The 20,417-nt window shown below is 38.5% G+C and overlaps 1 protein-coding gene across 4 annotated transcripts in view; it reads right to left on the reverse strand.

The window, feature by feature from the left end:
• Positions 1-1,141: 1,141 nt before the first annotated feature.
• LRRC8C (leucine rich repeat containing 8 VRAC subunit C) overlaps positions 1,142-20,417 on the reverse strand; it is a 90,091-nt gene continuing 70,815 nt past the window's right edge. For 2 of the 4 annotated variants that reach the window (XM_081225959.1, XM_081225960.1), the window contains exon 3: positions 4,465-7,943. In XM_081225959.1, coding sequence (XP_081082085.1) covers positions 5,670-7,943 — 2,274 coding nt within the window. In that variant the 3' untranslated portion in view covers positions 4,465-5,669. Of the gene's footprint in view, positions 4,256-4,464; positions 7,944-20,417 lie in introns of those variants that run through there. The other 2 variants (XR_014015212.1, XR_014015213.1) reach the window with 2 other exon arrangements.

Consider the following 20,417-nt stretch of genomic DNA (forward strand, 5'->3'; position numbering starts at 1 on the left):
GCCTGATCACATAAATGTTTACTTGTACCTTGCTTTGTTCAAAAATGTTTAAATATGAAATCTAAAGTATAACCTGTATTCAAAGATTTACACACAAAAATAATGTAGCTTATGAAGAGCTTTTCACTTTTTCCTACTTGGATATTTAGGATGACATTCAAATGTACACTCAGAAATATGCAGGCCTTATGCTATGGCTATTTATGTATCCCACTGAGTCTAAAATTGGCTTTAGTGACTACTCTCTTCATATACTTCTTCATCCAAATCAAAGTGCTTATCTTATATCTTTCTAGCCAACAACAATGAATAACTGAATCAATCTAGTTAATTTCAGTGTTTATCTCAATATTCTGTACAAATGAAAGGACTGGAAGATGGGGCAGTGGAAGGTGGCAGTGGACAAGAGACTTTTTCTTATGTGCAAATTGCACTGAAATCACCAGATGTCTCTAATTTGCTGCCCATCTCAGTTCTTGTCTCCAAAGTTTCTCCAGAGCTCTCACATACTCCCTTCTAAGTTTCTGATACACACATTCGCAAGGCCTCTCTCACCACACTCACAATCTTTCCTCATCTCAACAGTTCTTCTCCAAAGGATTATCAGTAAAATAACTGAGTCATAAATAACTATAGAAAAATATGTAAAGTGACAATTTAGCTTCGAAATTTATCAGTCACAATTTTCTTATGCATAAGTGGTACATAGAGTTTTCTTATAAAGGGCTTCCCTAAGCCTGGGGTGTATGTGTTTAACTAGGGGAGGCCTTCTGGTTGTACAGAACCATTCTGATTTCTTTAATGACAATCATTACCATAACAGTATTTACTGAAAGCTGGGCTGGACAGCCATTGTACAATCTGATCTGGCAAATGCACAGAAACTGCACTCCAGATTACACAGTAAGGCACTAATTACCCAAATGAAACTCCAGGGGCACCTTGGGGAGATGTAGTACAGAGAGTTAAGGAAGGAAATAATTAGTCACAATTGCAGAAACTAGCTAAATACAAAGTGAAAGAATTCATGCAGCCTATTTCCTGCAGAGTACAGGAAGCCTTAATAATATGCAAAAATACAAGAGAAATCCAAAAGAGAAACATGATTTCTATCAATGAATAAGAAAGGGACCAATCTCAATTTTAAATTACAAAATGACTTTATTTTCTGTTCCTATGTACTACATAGCCAAATAACCTTAAGACATTGTATCATGAGTTTACACTATGACAAATCAACTTTCAAGCATTTTCTTGACAGTCTTAGAGGTTTTGCCAGCATTTGACACAATCTGAACACATACAGCGAGAGAAAACAAGCAGCAGAAGGAAAACTAAGTGACCACGTAAGGCATGGAGTTTCAACCCTAGTAAAAATATTCATTAAATAGGCAGAATCGTATGGAAGAGGGAATGGTATACAGCAGAAAGCAAATTTATTCCACATCCAAAACCATGCATAGGGACTGTTATTTAACATGGCTGAGAAATTAAGTTGTTCAAAGTTATATGCCCCTTTTTAAGGTCTTCTAAATAAAAAAAAAATCCTTGGGGTGGGAGGAGACCCTCTTCCCTCTCCCTAAAAGGAATTCAAGGATGTTACCTTTATCAGTGAAAGGCTCTGGGAAGATGGAGTAAGAGTGGACAGCTAGTTTGGAAAGATGGTATGTAATTGTATTAGAAGCATGTCACTGAGGCCTAAATCTGAAAAATCAATGGCACATCTGGTCGAGACTGTCCAGGCTTTCTTACAATGTATCTGCATAAACAAGAAAAAACGTGAGAAAATCTTACCGACCCTTGAGGCATTCCTCTCACTCATAACTGTGCTGTTTTGCTATGGAACCCTACCTACCCTGAGTTCTTGAGATCCTACCAAAAATGTGAATCGCTTGAACGGCATTATTACATTCAGGATTTATAGGAGAATGTAAATTGAATCTTAATTTAGTCTCTAAACACAAATGGAAATTGTTTTGAGGTTTATCTTATCTATTCACTACCACATATTGCTGACAGTTTTCATAAAGATGGATCATGAGTGTTCACTGTTTTAGTAAATATATCATTACTACTGATCAGGTATTTGGTATGAAATTATATTAGAGAGTAAAATACTCCTTAAAAAATGGACTTTTCTTAGAATTAGGACCATAAACAACAGCAAAACCCTTGGGGTAAATGATAACAAGAGATGTAAAGATGTTTTCTTCTCTTTCTTATAACAGAAATCATAAGATAGCATATTGCAGAAATGTGGACTTTCCTCATCCCAAGTAACCCAAGGAAGATTCCACGTTGCTTAAGCCCCTCTCTATAAAGATGGCTTCAGAGGCAGATAAGGAGCCACCTCTAAATGACCAAAGTATTCACAGCAGGCTTATGTCCCAAGCCTTTCTGAAAAAGCAGTGCCTGCACACAGGATGCCATGGAAATTGTTAGAACTCATTACAATAGCTACATTGGAAACCTAAGGCAGAGAAAGGTGGGTGAATGAGCAATCAGAAAATTTACCAGTGTAAATAACAGGTTTCACTGTATCAAGAATATTTATATTAAAAGTGTTGTATTAAAAACAAAACAAAGTGAAAACCCAACATATAACTAGTTTTCTGAGACGTGGTCTTCTTAGGTGAGTTCCACTGGGATATACTTAGATGCTCTGTTTCAACCAGACCATCCCCAGACAACTGTCTGTTCTACACTTAACCATTAAAACTGACCAAAAAGCATACTCACTATGGGTGTCCAATAGCATAGGATTTAAGAGTACATATGATGCTTTTATATTTACATAAGCTGTTTCTCATGAGTCTTATAGAAGTTGGAGAAATAGAGCTAGTTGTTCCTTTTTAGCAAGAGCACTTGTAAAAATACGAAAAGGATTGGGTTAATATCCCTTTTAACACTGAGTTGATTCATTAAAGAACTTTAGAAAAGTCAGCAGTTCAATTACCTGAGTTTCCCAGTTAAAGGCTAAAGAGTAATTTAATGCTTTTCACTTAAGAATGTGAACAAAAATATACAATATTAAAAAGGGTCAGGGTCAGAAAATTTAGACTCAAGATGAAGTTTGAACATTTTGAATTTTTATAAAATCTAACAGAAACATCTATGAATTTTCCTTCCTAGTTAAACCATAAAGTCATAGAACTATACTGATTTACTGGATGTTATTTAGAACTTAGGTTAGGGGTCAGCCTGTGAAATCATTAAGAAAGCGGATCAAATTCTTTTGGCATTTTGAGCAAATTGTCACAAAGACTAATTATTAGTTATTTCAGTTATGAACACATATGAGATTATGAGTTAACACCAGATAAAGATTTCAGCATAAATATGATTTTTAACCTGAATAGGTCCCTTTTAAGGGTGATATAGAAAACAACTATACATTTTATCCAGAAAAATAGTGCACCTAGTGTTTTACCAGTAGTTATCAAAGCTCACCTTGCAACAGGGGTATTCTTGTCATGCTCAGCCATGGACAACCTTCCAGGTTTGTTTGTTTGTTTGTTTAAAACAGGTAGCGCTATGTTTCTAAATATAACACATTGTTATTAATCAGGATCCTAACAACATTCTAGAATTGAATGTTTTATCCTACAAGAAATATAACCATGTTACTATTTTAAACATTTTGTTTCAATTCCAGGGCGAAATAAACCAGCTATACAAAATCACCATTCTAACACTTAAACACAGAGCAGAGACAGCAAAGCATTTTGGTCTATACGATTCAATTATTAAATAAATGAAAAGTATCTCTTCCCCAAATCCTTTACCCCACGAAGTATCATAACATTTAAAACACAGTTGAGGTACATATATCTGCTGAGTAGTTCCCATAGCTGTGTTCCATGTATGACTCAAAGTAGCATTAAACAAAGTCACCAGGCTCAAGGGGTAAATTTTAAAAGCAGCATCTTGAAACCCCAAACCATCTTTCTATTTTTCTTCGTTAAGTCACAAAACTTCCTTGGGTCAGACTAGGGTTCTGAAAACAGTGTGAATTTGGAGCATAAAACAAAATTCCCATGAAAGGTAGCACTGGTCCTGGATTGAGGGCACAAATAGTGCTTTCATTTTCCTGTTCTCTACAGCTTAATAGTCAGTGAAAACTTTTGCCCAAGACCCATACTATGTTGGATGTTTAAGTACAGAGATAAATAAAACCCAGCTAACCACCAGGCAAAAATTATTTCTATCTACTTAGCAATTTATTCACACTTAAAAAAAAAAAAAGGGGGCCTCCCTGGTGGCGCAGTGGTTGAGAGTCCGCCTGCCGATGCAGGGGATACGGGTTCGTGCCCCGGTCTGGGAGGATCCCATATGCCGCGGAGCGGCTGGGCCCGTGAGCCATGGCCGCTGGGCCTGCGCATCCGGAGCCTGTGCTCCGCAACGGGAGAGGCCACAACAGTGAGAGGCCCGCATACTGCAAAAAAAAAAAAAAGAAAGAAAAAAAAAAAAAAAGGAACAGAACCATTTTAGATGAGACACTTTTTTTAAGCCAAAGAGAGCAGACTTTCTGTGCTTGCATCACTAGCATTTGCAGCAAGGTCAGGCTTGAGGGAGACAGATTTATATACGTACATATACGTGGATTATTTCGTGTAACAGGCAGAATTTGAATAGAGATCACCACTTCCAGACTACCCAGAGGAACCAGTGTGCCTGCCTGGAGTGCACCAGCTCTTTAGCAGAGTGCTTTAGTAGCACATTTTTTTTTTCTTCCATCGGATGTATTCACATATCAAGATATCAAAGATGATTAAGTTACTAAAAAACAGGCTTCTGATTCTGATTTTTAAATTTAATTACCTATTTTAATTAAAATAAATTAGCTTTTCTAAGGTTGTTCACCAGTACTACATACAATATTGATATTAAATGGGAGGAACCTCTGTATTTCCTTTTTCAATGATATTTTTAAAATGTTGTTAAAAATGTAAATCAGTTAAATTATAAATGACCAATTCAAGCAAGCTGACCATGGGAGATGATTGTCTTTACTCACAAAATCCTTGCTTAAGGATAAATAACTGTCAGGTATGTGAAAGAATAGAACTTAGGGTTCTGTTGGAGGCAAGGGGAAATTTTGAAAATAATAGTCTATGACAATGCCCTTATGTGAGTTTACACTCCAGAGAAGTGTTTTCTATAGAATGAAATACTTGGCCAATGGAGAAGGCAGCTGGAATTAAAATAACTAGCACAGATTCCTTGGTACACATACAATGAAAACAAAAATAAGGACCCTGTACAGGTGTAAACAAGCTAAAAATGACCTTGGCAAAATATCTTCATTGATTTAAAAAACACCAAAAGCATGCAACTTAAAATTCCCTTCCCTTCACAAGAATGAACTGAGAACCATAAAACACAAAACAACCAAAACAAAAAAACAGACGGAACCATCTGTTTCTGTCAGTAGAAAACAGTAATAGATACATTAGGTTCCAGGACAAATAAAACTTTAAAATATTAATATTGAAAAAATACAATTAAATTTTTATTAAAAATACATACTCCTTACTCAGTCTTTGTGTACATTTTGTTTTGTGTGAAAAAGAAAAAAATAATAAAATAGGAAAGGCATTAAGACTACCTAATTATTTATACTGTATTTGGTAGAAGCATGTTTCAGTCAAACTTTAAACAAAAATAAGTTATTCTGTTTTCATTTGCTCCCGGACATCAGAAGGCAGGGTTTCAAACAGAGCATCTTCTACAACTAAACCAGCTCGCTTCAGAGCCCGACAGTCGCCCAGCTCGGGAGGGAGAATTTCAAAGTGATTGCCTTTAACATCTAAATAGGAGAGAAATAGTAAATTTCCAATTTTTGGTGAAAGTACTGATAGGCTGTTTTTCCCAATCTTCAGAGTTTTGAGTTTCTTACAGAAATAGAGTTCATCTGGAAGGCTCTCCACTTTGTTACAAGTGATGGAAAAATACTGTAAACTTTGTAGAACTCCGATCTCAGGCGGGATAAATCTAATGTCATTGTAGGACAAGTCCAGGTATCGGATCTTGTTGCATAGGAAGAGGTGGGAAGGCAGCACCTCTATTTTATTGTGACTAAAGAAGAGGCGCTCCAGGCTGGTGAGTTTCTTTATATGCTCTGGGATGTAGGTGATGCTGTTATGCCACAGTTTTAGCACTGTCAACTTTCTCAAGTGCTGGAAGCTAACGATCTCTTCTATAGATTTCAGATTATTTTCCTTGAGGTCCAATTCCTGGAGGCTAAGCAGGCTGAACACGGCGTGAGGAATGCGCTCCAGGTCACAGTGGACCAGCTCTAGCTCTGTCAGATTGGTCATCTTCTTCAGATTGTTAAGCATCACCAGCTTGGTGCCATCGTTGTGTATGCACATCTTCTGGAGATGGCTGGAAACATCAACCACTGCCTGTGGGATTTTGGAAACATTGCTTTTGATGGAGAGAATTTTAAGGCTTTTGAGATCCCGCAGAGACTCAAGGGTGATATTTTTGGAAATATCATGACTTAGAGAGCCAACCAGGTAGAGCTCCTCCAGGTTCCGCAGGCCATACATCCAGGGGGGCAGCTCCCTCATGTCATCAAACTTGACGCTTAAGACCTTGAGGTTCTCCTTCAGGAAAGAGAGCGCTGCGCTGTGGATTTTGACCGAGCACTGGTGCAGAGAGAGCTCCTGGAGATTGTCTAGCTGTGCAATGGTGGCTGGTATCATGACATTCTTAATGATTTCAAGTTTTAAAGACTGCAACTCTGTGATTTCAAAAACAGTGTCTGGAAGGCCAGAGAGCATGATGAGAGGCAGTTCCAGGCGGTTATGGGCATTCGTCTGCAGCTTCTGCCTCAGTTTATCCGGAGTCCACTCATTGTTTAAATTCAGCTGCTTTAATTTGTTTTCACTCACTTCAGATAGGAACACTGCAAATCTCTTGGAATACAGAGGGTCATACTGATCTATCATATGAAGCATAAAAGCAAAGTCATTTTTCACGTCTGGAATATCATCAATTCCAGTTTCCTGCCGGACATACTCAAAAGAGTACTCCCTCAGAGAACGGTAGAACAGCCAGTATAAGGTATAAAGGCACGTCAATCCATAGATACTTACAAAGCACAGGTAGCAAAAGGAGAGTTTCGAGAACAAGTGTGCCATGGTATGATTGCAAGAAAAGTTTTTATATCCAGTCATGTCCTGAATGTCAACATTACAGTCCACTGTAAATTGGACTTTGGAAACCAGGGCGCTATTATACGCAATGATGATTAGGAATTTTATAACCTTAAGTACAGTCTGACGAACATACATAGCATATAATATATCACCTTCTTCTACGTGTAGCCTGAACTTCTTCACCTTCTCAAATAAAGCCTTCGCTTGCTCACCCTCCTTCTTATCTAGAGCCCCTGCAGTGGATTTGTCAACCACAAACTTCTCAGGAATTGACTTTAAAGACTGAGAGTTGACCAGGTTGCCTTCTGGACCAGACTGGGTGGTGTTTGGCCTGCTCATGTTGTTCTTCCTGTTGTCCTTTTCTTCTGAGTCCTCCCCAGACACTTCAGATAAAGCCCGTGTGGTCCAGGGAGAGTCAAAACACTTCCCCAGGATTGAGATGAAATGTTCTATTTTGGAGCTGGAACCAGGGAATTTGAACCAAAAGTTGCTACAGAGCATGAAGACCAGGGTATGGATGAGGACAAGGTAAGGGAAATACTTGGCGTACCAGTGGAGGGCTCGCTCATAGCACATCTGGTTAATAAAGCTGTACTGCTGAAGGTCCAAATCTGTCTTCAGTCCTTTCATTTCCACAGTGACTGGGTTAGTAGGAGACGGTTTCGGTGGAGGCAGTGGGGTGGTACTGGCCACTGCTTGAGAGACATTCGAAACGGAAGAGTGGTTCTGAGAAGGCTGCACTCGTTTTGGAAGGCAGATTATCTTGTCTTGCATGACCTGAAACAAAGAAATAATATTTTCAAATTATATTACTCAAAGAGCTTTCATAATGTCATTAGTGCGAAGGAAGCAGCAATACCATCCAATAAATGTCCATTTCCTTTGCCTGGAGAATACAATGTTCAATTCCAGCACCGAGATTTTTATTCTTAGCCCACATGTTGGAAAAATGAAATGTATCGATATATCTTTGTTCACCATGTCTAACTCATGACACAAAACGCAGCAGTTTTGTTAGGACACAGAACGATTCACAACAAAATAAATATTTAAAGAGCATTCATGTATTTAAAAAAAATTTGCATTTCTTCTCTCACTGAAGCCTGGGAGAATCAGTCATTGTTCTGGGAAGTACATCCTCTTATCAGACTCAGTCTTGAATTGGATGGCTCCCAAGATTTATATTAGTTTCTGTATGAGAAGCATTAAAAGGAGGAAATATGGGAGAAATTCCCATCTTTATCGTTTCCTCTTTTCTTTCTATCCATATCTTAGACATGCATAGATGAACGTGAATGGCTTTAATAAAATGGGAATTTACTAAGCTTTTGTAAAAACTATTTCTTCAGAGAGAGATGAAAAAATACAGAAGTGTTCGATAGTAAAATAGTTATGTCTAAACTTGCTGCTTTTCACACAAAATATTATATCAACTTCTATCCCTCTACCAATGCTTCAGTTTGTTGAAAAGAATATTAAGCCCTAAGAATGTCCAGCAGTCTCATAAGATTGCAGTTTGGGTATGAGAGAACACATTCCTTCTGAAGATGAGGTAGGATGAGGCAAAATACTCCTTGAATCAACCTGGAGGAATCATCCCCAGGAAGAAGTACACATACGTGGAATCATCTGGACAACAAGCAAACAGTTCAGAGAAAGAATAATAACCAAGAAATTGATGGTAATAACATGGAATTAATAATGCAGGGGAAGTCTATTTGTACCTTATTATGTCAAATGGCTGAAAATCCATAGTGTATAATGATTTTGCAACAGCAAAGCTCTTTATGTTGATTCTAGAAGTAGAAACTGACTCTATTACAAAGTAGACTGCTATGGCATGAGAATATGACCATAACCTGGTGACATGGGAGATATAGCCCCATAGAGAGAAGTATTTACAAGGTTTGACAATGCAGTGGAGCACCCAACCCTTAGCTGAGTGTCTGATACATAGGAGACCACCAGTATTTGCTGAGAAAGTGAATGAATCTAGAACTGACACTAGTCCTTCCAATTCAGAGTTGCATAGGTCTGGGTGTAGACCACACGTCTCCTAGGGATGAAGATAAGGATGGTGATTATAGTGATGACAACAACAAACTTTCTGTTGTATTTAATATGCAATCCTGTTCCAATAATGTCATGGGTATTAATCAGTTTAATTGTCACCTTAACCTGATAAGGCAGGTACTCCTTTTATCCCAATTTCACAGATGAGGAGACCAAGCCATAGAAAGGTTAAGTAACTTGCTTAATGTTATCAAGCCCAGGCCACCTGGACCCAGAGCCTACATTCTTATTTTATTTTATTGAATTTCTAGGATTAAACCAAAAATATCTCAATTTGACTTTAACCTAAGTAACAAATTACCTTATATAAATTATACATATTTTAGGGGAAAAGCTTATCTTTCCCCATATCCTATGCAGATAACAATGAAAGAATGAGGTTAGGGGAAGAGAGGAAGTTTCATTTATAAAGATTTATAAAGGCTCCAGCCTAAAAGATATAGCAGGGGGCTACTACTTACTATGTAAATCAAAAGAAGGAAGGGAAGAAAAACAAATGTAATTGCACTCAGAGGGTTCAGTGGCTACAGAGGTGTGAGAATGTTTGAGAATGCCTTCAAACATTTTAATCACTTACCTGATGTTAAACATGCCCACGTTTGTGGGCATATATATGTCTACTTATAATTATACCCATAAAGTATTGCCAATCCATATGTCAAATATTAGAAAACTTAATTATTTTTCCTTTAAGTTTAAAATAAACATAAAGCTTTCATTTTAATCTCTTCTCAATGGGGCATCCTTTATATTTCTTGGAGGTCAAACACTCTACCTTGGAAACCTCTGGAACAGAAAATAGTAAGAGAAAGCCTTGACAGATGCCAGACTATCTTGAAGAAATATCAAAGAGAAAAAGTAAGAAAGTCAGTGTTTGGGGTCATATTCTAGATGTTTTCTCATTCGTGGTCTCATTTAATGCCCCCAATAATCTGTGAAGTAGGCATAAGTTAGGGGCTAGAGCAGCATGGAAAGAAATGCTTCCCCAGCACCTTCTCCAAGAGTGACACCTTTGAGCTAGTATGTTAATAGGCAGGCACCACCTGAAGGTGCTAAGTCCCTGCCAAGCAACCAGGCGGCCCCATTTCTGCCCCCTGCCCAGCCCTTCTCCAGGCTTGCTCCTCATGGGGGAAGACGATAAACCTCTGGAGCTTGGCTGCTGCAGAGGGTTTCAGGTTATGTCCTGCACCAGGGTGCCCAGCTGAGGGGCAAGTGTGGGATGAAATCCTGCTTGTGCCCCCCTCACTCAGCTGTTCACCCTCATGGGATGCCTTTTTATATTCTGCACAAAGGTACCTGATTGGCTAGCATCTGCCATGCTAGAGAGGTAGGTCATTTTCTCCCCATTCTACAGAAGAACCCAACTAAAGTTCAGAGAAGTTCAATCACTTGCCCATGTTCACGTAGCTAGGAAACAGCAGAGCAGACTAGTATATTTCCACCATTCCAGATAGTCTCCGCATTTCTCCGAGTTTCTGCTATGATGGCTTTAAGAGAACAGCCCAACGTAGGAGGGGAACACATAGACAATCTCCAGAAGTTCCTCTCCGCCTTCTGATGTCATCTTTTTTTCAATCTTCACAAAGATGTAATTTTTAAAATGTGCCTATTTAAATCCCAGGAAGGTAAAGACAGTGATCTATTTTCCAGAAGCTGTTAACTACTTAGAAATGAGCACAGAGTAGAAAAAGATGCTGGAATTTAGTCACTACGAACAATAGCTGCTCATGCTGCCAAGAGAACACATCCTAAGAAGACTCCAGCAGAGACACAGCTCATAGTTGAAGTCCCAAAGAATGTGATGGCAGGTTTTCTATCCAGGACTACGAAAAGGAAGAGGGTAGGTTACGGAGTCCAACAGTAAAGAGTGTGAAGACTTAAACAGTGAAATAGCCACAGGAGAGAGGAAGGAAGTTATCTTCCATGGTTAATGGAAACTGCAACACTGAGAAGAATTGGGAGAAGCATCACTATTTTCAAAGGTATAGTAAAAAAGAGAAAGAAGACAAAAAAATAAGGCAGATAGGTTTCTTTTTTAAAAAAGAAAAGGGTAAAGGGTGTTTCTGTGGGATATTTGTAAATAGCAGCTTGTAAGAACTTGAAAGTTTGTTTCACCTTTTCTGCTCTTTTGAGAAGCTTGTCTAATTAAACCTATACCTCACTTCTTTTTACCTTTACCCAGAAATTTAAAGATTAAAGTACAAAACAAGCCTTAAGGAAAGGCTGCAAAACAAATAGCAAAGGCACAGTGGTAGGGTTCCAGGCTGCCGGTGCAGGGCTAAGGGAGAGTGCTTGGGGTAAGACCAGGGAGAAAGCCACCGCCCACATCCCATTCTACAAACCATCGAGGCTTAGACCATCACCACCAGCTCATTCATACACACACGTCATTATGACGAGGAATCCCATCCTTTTATTCTAGGGACAGCCCTCAGACTGCCTTTGGAGGAAAAAGCATTGAGACTAGAGCTACACAGAGTGTTTATATAAGGGGAGGGCAAGAAAGAGGGGAAAGAAATGAGGGTAGGGGGAAGAGAAAAAAATTAAAAAAGCAAGATGAACAAGAGAATCTGATCCACAATATAGCAAGGTGAGAACGTTACTCTCCTAAAAGCAGATATGAGAATAATTCTTAAAAAAAATTTTTTTTGATGTGGACCATTTTTAAAGTCTTTATTGAATTTGTTACAATATTGCTTCTGTTTTATGTTTTGTTTTTTTGGACACTGAGGCATGTGGGATCTTAGCTCCCCAACCAGGTATCAAACCCACACCCCCTGCATTGGAAGGTGAAGTCTTAACCACTGGACCACCAGGGAAGTCCTCCATGAGAATAATTCTTGAACAAAATCATCTACGTTAAAGAAAATATCTCAGTTAGTTTGGGAATGATGAAGATAGGGATATAGAAGGAGGTGAGTCACTGAGGGCAAAGGTCAGGCGAAGCCAGGCAACAAAGATGCTAAACTCCCCACGCTGTATTGGGATGAACAGGCTTGGAGGTAGGAGGAGTGAGTCAGCGAGCAGAGAGGGGCTAGAATCGAAGGAAATAGCTCAAGCAACATGGTAGGAGGCTGGGGTGTACGCTCATTATTTCTATTTTGAGATATAAATACTTTTCACTCTTCCCTAAACCTTTGGTAAAATCTGCTAAACACACACACACACCCCTATTATGAATGAATTTTGTGGAAATCACAGCAAAAAAAGGACTAAATTTCATGCTTGGATCAAAACTGAACAGACAAGCAGAGTTTGCCTGGGATGCTAAAAATCTATAAACTGTTTCCATGGAAGCAGGAACTGGGACCATGAGAAACTAATTCTTCTAGGAGTCCATCAGAACTTAGGCCATGGACTGGAATTTGATCCAATATCCTCTAGGTCCTACGGAGCAGCTGACATCCAGTAACATAAGTATATAAAATGCTCCTCAAGACTTTACAATGAAAGTTCCTAGAGGAATAAAAAATATATATGTAAAATTGTTCCATGTCTGTCATAATATCTAGGTAATATTTCTGGAAAAGAAACACAAGGGTTGCAGTGATTGGAGAAATGGGCTCACTAAAGTTGGATTCATGAATTCCCATTTGCAAATTATTTTGAGATAACACCACAGATGTTTTTGAAAAAAAATTCTAAGGTCAATGAAATAAACTGAATTTCTTGCTTTTACTTTCTACAGGGGGATGTCTTTCAAGAGAAACAAAGTAAAATTCAAACTTCTTTAAAAAAGGAAGCAACCCATCCAAACTATGCCCTGAAATGCTGCTCAGATCTAGGAAAAGAAATCAAATATTTAAAATTGTAATTATCACATTTATACTAGCAAAGAGATGCATTTTTAAGTAGGGTGTACACTCTTGATCTCATATTGAAATACCTCGTACGGGCAATGTAAACTTAGGGCCTTTTAATAGTAATTTTCACAGTTTTAAATCATTAATGTTCATCTACATCTTTGATTGTTTATCTTTGATGACGGTTATTTGATTCTCAGTCCCTTTGTTAGAATCATAACACCCATTATTATAATGTAAAACTAAGATCTACTTAATTTAGGCAGTTTCCAGAAAAGGACTGCAGTGAGAAGCAGCAGGGAACAGTGGTAACATGTTGAAACAGTTTCATATTTGCATGAATGAGACACCAAAGGGCTGAGGTTCAAACCAAACCAAACCAAACCAAACCAAACCACTTAGCTTCAGAGAAACTGCTTGATATAACAAAAATAGAGCAGAATAAATAAGGGCCAGCTTATCTATTACAGGAGGGAGACATAAATGACATCGATGGCGGTGGTGTAGGATGTGTAGAACACAAGTGCTGAGTAGTTCTGCGTGTGCCTCAGGAAAAGTCAACCATTGTGGAGGCTCTGCTGTACGTCAGATATGATAGAGATACCAAGAGCAATGCGCCCTTCCAGGTCAAGCACAGGAGAAAGACAACTGAATCAGTCAGGAGTGTTGCAAGTGCTCAAATTCATGCTCGTCTTTCACAATGAACTTTATAATCAACTTTATAGCCTAGATCCAGAAAAAAAAAAAAAAAACCTTGGTGGTATTTTTATTGGGATTACATTACATTTATAAATTAATTTAAGAAGCACTGACATCTTTATGGTGTTGATTCTTCCTCTCCATGGGGTGTGTTTCCACTTGTTCAATCTAATTTTGTGTCTCCCAAGAGTGTTTCATAGCTTTCCCCAAATAGATTTTGGACATTTATTGTTAAGTTACGCTTAAACATTTTATTTTTTGCTATTATAAATCTTTCTTAAAAAACACATATTTAGCACAGAAGGGAGCATCCTCCCTTCACCTTTCCTACTCCCTTGCCATTCCTTAGGAAGCCCTGATAAGCTTGGTGCATACTCTTCTGGATCTATATCTGTGCATTTACAGAAACATGACATATAAACACATGGGATCTTCCTACATGAGTTGTTCTTGCACCCTGAGTTTTTCACTTTCATAGTATGTCTTGGAGACCTTAACACATCGGCACATAGGGATCTACTTCATTCTAAGGGCCCCATTATTACATGGTGTGGATGTGCTATAATTTATTAAAAACATTCCAACGATGATGTACATTTAGGCAATTTTTAACTTAAAAACAGTGCCAGTCTCAAAAAAGTACATGCTGCCTGATTTTACATGGCATTCTGCAAATCAGGCCAGAGAAACAGATCAGTGGTTGCCAGAGGTTCACTGCAAAGGTTCAGAACCAGGGAATTCCTTGGGGTGTTGAGATTCTTTTGTATCCTGGGTGGTGTTACAAGAATTTATGCATGTTTTAAAATTTAAATAGATACCTTGTTTTGATAAAGAGTGCATTTTAGAAATGCTGTCTAATATTAACAGAGCTCCACCGGCTTTTTCCTGTTTTTTAAATATCCTTCTTTAATCTCTATTTTGCACTTTTGTCTGTGATTTTGTTTTATATTTTTAGGTGTCTATTTTATGTATTTTTTTAAAAAATCTAAACTAATCACCTCTTTCTCTTACAAGTGAATTTAATCTATTACATTATTTTGCTAACCTCACTCATATTTGGATATTTACTGATATTTGGATTTATTTCCATAATTTTATTTTTATTTTATTTTATTTTTTTAATGTTTATTGGAGTATAATTGCTTTACCATGGTGTGCTGTATAACAAAGTGAATCAGCTATACATATACATATATCCCCATACCCCCTCCCTCTTGTGCCTCCCTCTCCATATTTTTATTATTTATTTTTTTATTTTTATTTTTTTGCGGTACGCAGGCCTCTCACTGTTGTGGCCTCTCCCGTTGCGGAGCACAGGCTCAGCGGCCATGGCTCACGGGCCCAGCCGCTCCGTGGCATGTGGGATCTTCCCGGACCGGGGCACGAACCCTCGTCCCCTGCATCGGCAGGTGGACTCTCAACCACTGCGCCACCAGGGAAGCCCCATATTTTTATTTTTATATATACCATTTCTTCCTCCTTCCTGCTTTCTGTTGCATTAATAACATCTTTCACATCTCCTATTTTCCATCCTGCTTCAGCTGGTTGGGAAGGTGAAGACTAAATTTCTGTAATAGAGGTTATCTATAATTTCTCAAAATGTATACACTTAAAGCTTTTCAGGATCCCTACCTCCCCTTCCAAGCATGTTTTAACTACCCGCTGAACTATCCCGTTTTGTTGTTTCCAGAGTTTGTTTTAGCTGTCCTTTGAAACACACAATTTAAAAAAATAATCTATAGTTGACTGTGATTATTTACATATTTATCATGTGCTCACCAATTTTCTCAGATCCTTTATCTTGCCCCTGGGTTCCTTTTCCTTTTGGTTAAAGTATCTCCCTTAATAATTCTCTAGGGTAGCTTTGAAGATTTTACCTTTAACCCCAGATCTTCTATAGTTTCACTTTAATTTTTAGTGTATGTAGATGAACACTGCTTGATATCTGTAGCTAAGGTCCTGACTTTCTTCAATTTTGGAAAACTTTAGCAAAATCTCCTTAAATAATTGCTTCAAAACTTGCTTCGTCATTTCTTCCATTTTTTTCTGCAATTCCTATTAGATGTATGTTGGAGTCTCTCAACTGATCTTCCACAGGTGTGTGTTTGTGCTTTTTAATCCCTGTCTTTCTCTGTGCTGGCCTCTGGGTAACTCAGAACTCTTACCTAATTCATTACTTCTTTCTACAACTGAGTACAGTGTCATTATTCTACCTATTGATATTTTAAAGTTCAGTTCTAATTTCAATGATTTCTAAATTTTTTATATCCATTTGATCTTATGTCATATCTACCTATTTTTTAATGTTATTTCTTTGACCACTCTAAATCTATTTTTTCTGCTTTTTATTTTTTTTTGAACTTTTTAAAGTAAATGTATTTATTTTAACTTCACTGCTTGTTTTAAAACTTAGTTTCATCTCAAATGGAGTGAATCAATATTCCAACTGTCAGTTTTGCTGAGAGACTTTCTTAGCATAATTTTCTTCATGTGTTCTGGGTGGTAGGCTTGTTCTGAGATTGTTTTCTCTTGTGCACTCTTTTGTAGTTTCCTGCACCCAGCTCCCCAGTCCACCATTAGGACTTGTCATGGTGTTTTGATGTTCTACTGTGATGTAAGGATCTCACAGTTCCAGTCAGGGAGACATGGGCAGGCTGACTCAGTTCCTGGTTGGGAGGCACCCCAGATGCACGGTTTCCTCTGAAGTACCAGCTCCAGCAGCCAGTTAATTGCCATTCTTTTTAGCTTCCTTTTGGGAGTGAGGACCTTTGGCTACAAACAGTGACCAGGCTCCAGTCTCTTATCTTGCTTGGTGCATTTTTAGTTCCTTTACTGGCAGGAGCTGAGCTCCTGGCCGCTACTGCCTGCATTTGGATGACAGCCCAGCTGTTGCTTCAGCCCCACTCAGTATTCCATTTGTGCTCCACAGAAGTGTTTATCTTGTTTTTGAGTCCATGTATGCATTTTTGGTACCTCCTTTTATATTTTATCATGGCTATACACGTTGAACACAGGGAGTGTTTTCAAGCATAACTCTTGCTTTATTACCTTTTCATAAGAGAGAGACAGTGTGCTGTAATATAAAATTAGTCTCAAGACTACCATTATGAAGAATCAACATTGCTTGGCTAGTGCCAAACAAGGTAAACCTGCAATGTCAAATTCCTCTCCCCACAAGAAAAGGCTGGATTTCTTTATACATCTCCCCTAACATCATATGAGAGTACTTATTTTCCTACAACCTCAACAATTAAGTACAATATTTTTTCTATGAACTATAACCCCAAAATTATTTCTCTGGTTTAGACTTTAAATCTTAGTTATGACTATATTATCACTGAAAGAAGTGAGAAAACTTGCTGCATATGGTAAAACAGCAGGCATCATTCCAATATGTTAATGTGTGACCCAGGGGTATTCTTTAGATTGTGAACTGTTCGTTTAAAAGATGGTGCTTTAACTTGGTTATGGCAAGTTGGATACAGACATGTAGACTGGAGCCACAAAGTGGCAGGTGGGCCAACAGGAAGGTGATTATCTTTTACTCTCCCTCCTCTCCATAGATTCAAATACAACTGGTTCCAAAGCGTTGCACCCTGAAGCTGATCGTCCAGATTTGTCCCCAGTCTGATAGAACCAAACAAGCTATCTCTGCTGATCTAAGAGTGACCTAGCAAGAAACAGATCCCAAAGACCTATTCCCCAGGGCTTGTTCAGAGAGGTACTAAGGACAGACTATCCATATAGTCTAAAACTATAAGGATAGTTTATAACTTATTGAATATCTACTTTATGCTAACCATTATAGGAAAATCAAGGAGGCGTAACTAATGTTCTAAAACTTATTGAATATCTACTTTATTGAATATCTACTAAAACTTATTGAATATTTACTTTATGCTAACCATTACAGGAAAATCAAGGAGGCATAACTAACGTTCACTGTTCTAGACTTACAGTCTCGTTGGAGAGACATAAATAGCCACATGAAAAGTCAAACAACGGTGCACACAAGGCTGTATATGTACCATATGAATGATGTGGTAAATGAAATAAAAGCTAAGGCTTGCAGTGAGCAGAGAAGGATTCATGCAGTTGGACCAACTTCATTTGGGCCTCGAAGCTGCTGGACTTGGATAGGTTTTGTGGGGAGGGTAAGGTCAGAACCTTGTGGGTTCCAGAGACAGGAGGCAAAGGGCTGCATTTGGGAAGAACAAGGAATAAGATTAAAAAGATGGGACCTCCCTGGCGGTCCAGTGGTTAGGATTCTGAGCTTCCACTGCAGGGGGTGCAGGTTCGACCCTTGGAAGGGGAACTAGGATCCTGCATACCGCACAGTGTGGCCAAAAAAAATTTTTTTTTTAATAAATAAATAAAAAATAAAAAGATGGACTGTTGCTCTTCCTTTCTGAAGTAGACCCATTTCTCCTGGGAAAAGAGATGGAGATACAAGGGAAGGGAATTAACTTTCATGTCACTAAGTTATCAGTTAATGTACGAACTAACTAATTATGTTCTCTCAGAAATAAGATGCTAGAAGACAAAGCATCTGTCCTCAAGAGATGTGAGATTTACCTTCATCAGTGATAGGATTAACTCTGAGAATGCAGAATCTGTTTTTTTTGTTTTTTTTTTTTTTTTTTGCGGTACGCGGGCCTCTCACTGTTGTGGCCTCTCCCGTTGCGGAGCACAGGCTCCGGAGGCGCAGGCTCAGCGGCCATGGCTCACGGGCCCAGCCGCTCCGCGGCATGTGGGATCTTCCCGGACCGGGGCATGAACCCGCATCCCCTGCATCGGCAGGCGGACTCTCAACCACTGCACCACCAGGGAAGCCCCCAGAATCTGTTTTAAGGCTAACTACTGAAAATATTTTAAGTACCAAAAAATCTTGTTGAGAAAGAAGGAACTGAAAAGGCAGGGAAGATGGCTTTAAAAGGGCCAAGACTTAAGTGATTTCATTCTCAGCAAATGTCTTATTCAAAAGGCTTGCTATTCTCCAAGTCAAAATACATGTGTATTTGGGGGCAATCACCACTGGAGCACAAAAACAGACATCCATGAGCACCACACACACTGCATCACTCTCACTAACACAAACAAGTCCTTGTCTCCAGGGGAAATGGAAAAGCATAACTGCAAGGGTGTGGCATCATTTCCTGCCTTCTGTGCACATGGTATCTTCCTTCTTTAATGACGATGTTTAAAACTCATGTGTTGGTCAGGAAATAACACCCTGTGTATGGAGGAAGTTTAGACCCAGAGAGTAAAGAGAGAAAGACAGCGAGCAGTCTAAAGATAATTGACAAACTGTCAGATGTTTATTAATAAACATAAGGGCTGAGTAAAAAGTCTGTTTTTATTGGTTGCTCATTTCCTCAATAGCAACAGGAAAAGGAGAAGGACAAGATCATACCCTGGCACCTTTGGGGCATGAAGGCAATGTCCTGGGGAAAAGTTGGAGGGGTGAGCTGATTAAAACTTAGATTTTTGAATTAACGAATTCTCTTGGTGATAAGGTATAACAACAGTACACTTGCTATAGGATTCATCTGTACATGATTAAAAACCAGACATCAAGCAAATCTTCTCTAGTGAAGCATCATCAGAAATTTCTCTGCTTGAGGAACATAAAATGCCACCAGTCTGGTAGAAGAATTAAACATTGAAAACGTTAAAGCATAATTACCTGAGTCATTACTATACATTAATAGAACAAAAGTATACAGTTAACTGGAGCCATTTTTAAGTACTGATTTTCCCTCTATCGTAGTACCTGTGGAAACATAGTGTAATTGTCTATTATCATTTTACCTCCTAGACCAATAAGCTCTCTAAAGGCAAGCTCCAACCTTGTTGACATTGCCTGGCACAAAGTAAGTATGTACTAAATATGAGGTGAATAAACAAACACTGTACCTCCTCTCCAAAGGAAAACAAACCACAACAACGGGAAGTACACACATGTATAAAATCAGATGCCAGTAAACATCTGGAAAAATTTGCCTTAGCTACCTTCCTCTGAGATGAAACAGCTCACTTCACACAACCTCCAAATTGCCAAGTGATGTCAGCCTAGTGATTCCTAAAGCCGGAGCTAAGTGCTGACTCATTTAAGGTACACAAAGAGAGTGCCAGATTTGGGAGGCACTACCTACTCATTTCATTTCCAAGTAAAAGAAGAAACCATCACATCTACTTTAGGATCCTGTATGCATTTTGATACCTCTCTTAATAAAGGCAATTCTCCTACCACTATGAATATACATACACCGACTTTTCCAGGGTAAGGATGACTATACATACTATGAATGTTAATTTTTTTTTAAACCCTTGGTTAGACTGAGACTTTCCAGCCATCAAGGATGCTTTCATTTCCTGTAGTTTGTATTTTAGTTGTATCTATGTTATGTTTTCTTCCCCTTTCTTTTGAGGAAAGCTTCTCCGGGACACAAAAAAATAAAAAAATGAGGGAGTGGATGAGATTCAAAACTGTTTTCATTTTGCTTCATGGCATTTTTCCATAAGCCAAGTAGACTAATGAATTACTTGATCCATAGCAATTTAAGATCTAAGTGGAAAGTATCCATTTCAAAGTCAAACCATGTGAGAAAATTCAGTGCATATACAAAAACTATGGATAAACATTAGGAACATACTGTTAGTGATTCATAACCAA

This window comes from Mesoplodon bidens, assembly GCF_964165515.1.
Source record: "Mesoplodon bidens genome assembly, chromosome: 2".
Taxonomy (NCBI): domain Eukaryota; kingdom Metazoa; phylum Chordata; class Mammalia; order Artiodactyla; family Ziphiidae; genus Mesoplodon; species Mesoplodon bidens.